We start from the raw sequence: 3,768 nt of genomic DNA, 5'->3' as shown, positions 1-3,768 counted from the left end.
AAGAATCAAAGCCGCCACAAAGGGGGATGTTTATTGAAAGGCTCAGAGACTATACAAAAATAATAAATTACTCATATAGAAAAGTGTTAAAGAGCTTCAGACAAGATTAACTTAAAAGCAGACAAAGGTTCAATCCAGATGTGAAGAGCCTCTATCATCTGCACCTGAAAGACATAAGAACGCACTGTAAGAGCCACACCACTAAAGCCTGCAGTCACAAAGAGATGCACACCATGGCAGGGGAGGCCTCGGGCCACTCATTCAGGGACCTGCTGTGCTTTTCAGTATTATGATGAAGTCCCAGTTCCCCAAAACTGAACCAAAAGCCTCAGTGGGAGACAACCTGCTGGCCCAGTGAGCAGCTCCGTGTCCTAACGCATCTACATAGCCATTTTAATGGCTGCAGTGCAGAGGAGCATTCACTCACACTATCAGAATCCTACTGTATTCCCAGTACTGATCAAAGGGCAACTACAGCAGTTCAGTGTATGACAGCAGCACTGCAATGCTGTGTTGGCATAAAGGTATCTTATAAATCTTGTTCATCTCTTCCTCATTCCACAGCTTATACCTGTTGTGCTGAAGGTTCCCATTAGATGGCACTGCAATTGCTCCCGTTGACTTGAAGGCAGTTTGAGAGGCTCGCATCAGAGCTGCGTATCTACAAAGAAATACAGCCAGGCTCAGCACCACTTATACACACCTTCAGTAGGCTCACTCTTCCATCCAGCTTAATCATCTGCCATGCAAATTTTACACTCCTACTGCACAGAACAAGGATGTCTTGTCTGCCTGCAAGAGACACGTTTTAAGTTTCACATTAGGTCAGTAAACTATTGATTTTATTCCTGGTTACTTCAAGGTTCTGTGCAAAGCTTTAGGATCCCAGTATTTAGATCAAGAGCCCAAACCACTTCAGTTGGCCTGCACCTGTTCTCAGGGCTTTAAAATGAAAAGCTATGCTGTCAAGTTAAGCAAGAAGTTATTTGAGAAGAAGCTTCTTTTCCTTGGCTCAGACTTCAAGGAAATGCCCAAGATTCAAATAGGAACAAAGGGCTGTTTAACTCACATGACCAAAGGTCAACATTATTTATCTGAGCTCCCCACCAAGCCCTGATCTGAGCTCTGAAGCTTCATCTTGAGCTCCGAGTACAGCAGCTACAGCTTACCCAGCCTTGGAGATAGGATGGCTGCTTGCTTTACAGTCATGATCCAAAGGATGCCGATGCTTTATGCAGAAGTTGCCACCACACTGCTCACAAACTACTTTCATCATCTCTTTCCTTTTGCAGCCGGGCTTTAAGCACTTGTTTGTGAATATCTAGATAACAGAGGACAAGTTAGCAAGGACTGTTTGCTTCCTGCCATCAGCTTCCCAAGTAACAATGAGGCTGAAGCGCCCTTAAAACAGAGATTGAACAGCAAACTCCTACATGTTTTGCTGTCAGAAAACCAAGCTTGACAAGCATTAAGCAGGCTGCAGAGATTCCAATAGCAGTTCTCATACCTTTTGCTGTGCTGGATTGTATTTACAGTCCTTATCCATGTGGGCTCCAACCACAAGATCTGGTACTTCGCCCTTCTGTACAGGGATGGGTGCATTACAGAGTGGACACACTGGAACCTGCACATTCTGAGAGCATACCACACCAGTTAGAAGCCTGACACGTACTGCTCTGCCCTTCCATTTCTCTTACCCATGGGTGATGGAAAGCATATTCATAAGGAGGTTATGTTCTGTTCATGAACCTTCTTAAAGAGGATTTTTTGGAAGGCAGTTGTAAATCTGCATCCAAAAGACCAGAACTGCTTTGCCAGATAAGTTGTTAGCAGCACATTCAATAAACTCACTTTAAATATGATTCTATGAACGCTGCACAGTGTTCAAGTACAGGCCAGAAATCAGCTGTCTCCCTCAATTCATTTCTTCTGCAGTAAGTCTTAGGCCACACATTACTGGGAGCATTGAGTATCTTTGTAAAGTGGCAAAACAAGTGAGACAAACAGCAATCTAACAGTAACGAGCTCAGAAAGGCTGTGTGTTAATACAGCTGGGATTCGGCTGCATCATCAGCTGCTGTCTGGTGGTTCTTCCAGCTGCCTTCATAGAAACCACAGGTGGAGTCTCAGAGCAGCCTTCCTGCATGACTCAGTGATCCCACAGTGGTGCTCATTGACTCACACACAGGCACTTACTTTCTTGTAGGCAGAGCTACACCCGTGGTCATCATAGCGGATGTGGTCCTTACAGAAGAGCTCCCCACATGCATCGCATTTCAGAGGAATGAAATCTGGGAGATGGGGGGAAAAAAGACAAACAGGTTCTCATAGAGCAGAACTGACTGCTTTACATGTAAGTGCTGGAGGCACAGCACCAAAACAAGGCGTTGCTTTTGCCTAAATTCTCCCTGTTGCTACCTGGATTTTGCCATTCCCTACAGGCAGTGACAAATAAGTAGCAGTCTGATGCAAGCAGGAAGACCCAGCACAAGCTGTATATAGCTCAGGAAACTTTCAGCAAGGCATTGGTCATAAAACAGGCTGAAATACAAAGCCAGAACCCAGAGCAGAAACCATCTGTTAAAAGGCAGAAGTTCCATGAGCTCACTAACAACCCCTCAGAACAAAACACCGTGCCCTCAGCCAGGCTTCCTATTTAAGATGCTCCATAAGAAGGCAGCACACCCTGACAGGGCCTGGTTGACCAGAAGGACACCCAAGAATCAGCCGCTGGGAACGCAGGGGCAGCCCGCAGCTGCGGGAAACTGAGAGCAGCACAGCCCATTCTAATACACGCCATCCCCACCACCCTCCCAAGGGCTCCTTACCGAGCTGCCTGCAGACCCGCTCCGAGCAGTGCTGGCCCAGCCACGGCAGCTCCATGTTGGCGCAACACAGCGCGGTGTGATGCGGGGTCGCCCTATATACGCTGTCCCGCCCTATATGCGCTGACTCAGCCCGGCGCCGCCTGCTGAGTCACGCTTCCACCCTCCCGGCCACCCCCGATGACGTCACGGAAGGGCGAACCAATGGCGTTCCCCGCTCGCCGTCGCCGGCTGCGCGGCGCGTTAAGTGAAGGACCAATCAGCTGCCGGAGCGGGAGTGCTGAGTCATGCCTTGTGGGCGGGGCGGTGACGGGCCGGATCGGGCGCTGGACTCGAAGCGGAGCTGGGCCGGGTTTGGGTTCGGGCGGACTCAGAGCCAGGCGCTCTGCCACGTGGATTAGTTTTCCCACCTGGACTCCAAACGGTACCAACAGTCCTCGTTTAAAGCCCTTTCCCCACAGAACAGCTGCAATGGCAGCACGTGGCAGCCTCCCGCCGTCCCTTGGGTTGTGCTTCCATCTCCCTGCCTGCCGTATGTGTGCACATGGATGTGCCGTGTGAGGCTGAGTGCACTCACAGCTCACCCTGGGACATGGCACAGCCCTTCCTTAGGTTGGGTTTGATGCTGGTGGTTCCATGAGCAGTTGGTCCTCAGTGCATGGACATGTCTGGTGTGGGGCAGTGTGGTCACACAGCATCTTCACCTGGTTCACCTGCCATTGCCGTGTGGTTAAAAGCATTGCTTTGGCTGAGCAGAGCCAGCTCCATCATGTCTGCTGGGGTCAGAGCACGGCCTCACCCGCTGTGTTCTTATCTCAGTTGGTTTTGACAGCTGGGGATGGGACAATGTTGAAAAACATGCCAAAAAGGCAAAAACAAATAAAATCCAGATACAAACTACAGTGAAAGGTCCAGCCACACACACAAGGATCTTCAAGACCTT

General features: G+C 49.4%; 1 protein-coding gene across 3 annotated transcripts; it reads right to left on the bottom strand.

Annotated features, from left to right (window-relative positions):
* ZFAND2A (zinc finger AN1-type containing 2A) lies at positions 1 to 2,994 on the bottom strand. Of its 3 annotated transcripts, none has more exons than XR_011905286.1 (6): positions 2,829 to 2,994; positions 2,197 to 2,291; positions 1,508 to 1,633; positions 1,170 to 1,321; positions 704 to 792; positions 1 to 164 (listed from the first exon to the last, which is right to left on the bottom strand). XR_011905286.1 is itself a non-coding variant. In XM_072349318.1 (6 exons), exons 1-6 carry the CDS (start codon positions 2,881 to 2,883, stop codon positions 155 to 157), a joined length of 528 nt encoding a protein of 175 aa, XP_072205419.1. In that variant the 5' UTR covers positions 2,884 to 2,986; the 3' UTR covers positions 1 to 154. The 3 variants fall into 3 exon arrangements, 2 of the variants coding, with proteins under 2 accessions (XP_072205419.1, XP_072205420.1); XM_072349318.1 differs by lacking the exon at positions 704 to 792 and adding an exon at positions 572 to 661 and having other exon boundaries at positions 2,829 to 2,986; XM_072349319.1 differs by lacking the exons at positions 1 to 164; positions 704 to 792 and having other exon boundaries at positions 1,166 to 1,321; positions 2,829 to 2,986.
* Between the last annotated feature and the right edge of the window lie 774 nt (positions 2,995 to 3,768).

This window comes from Excalfactoria chinensis, chromosome 14 (genome assembly GCF_039878825.1).
Source record: "Excalfactoria chinensis isolate bCotChi1 chromosome 14, bCotChi1.hap2, whole genome shotgun sequence".
Taxonomy (NCBI): domain Eukaryota; kingdom Metazoa; phylum Chordata; class Aves; order Galliformes; family Phasianidae; genus Excalfactoria; species Excalfactoria chinensis.
This window is presented reverse-complemented; position numbering and strand designations above follow the sequence as displayed.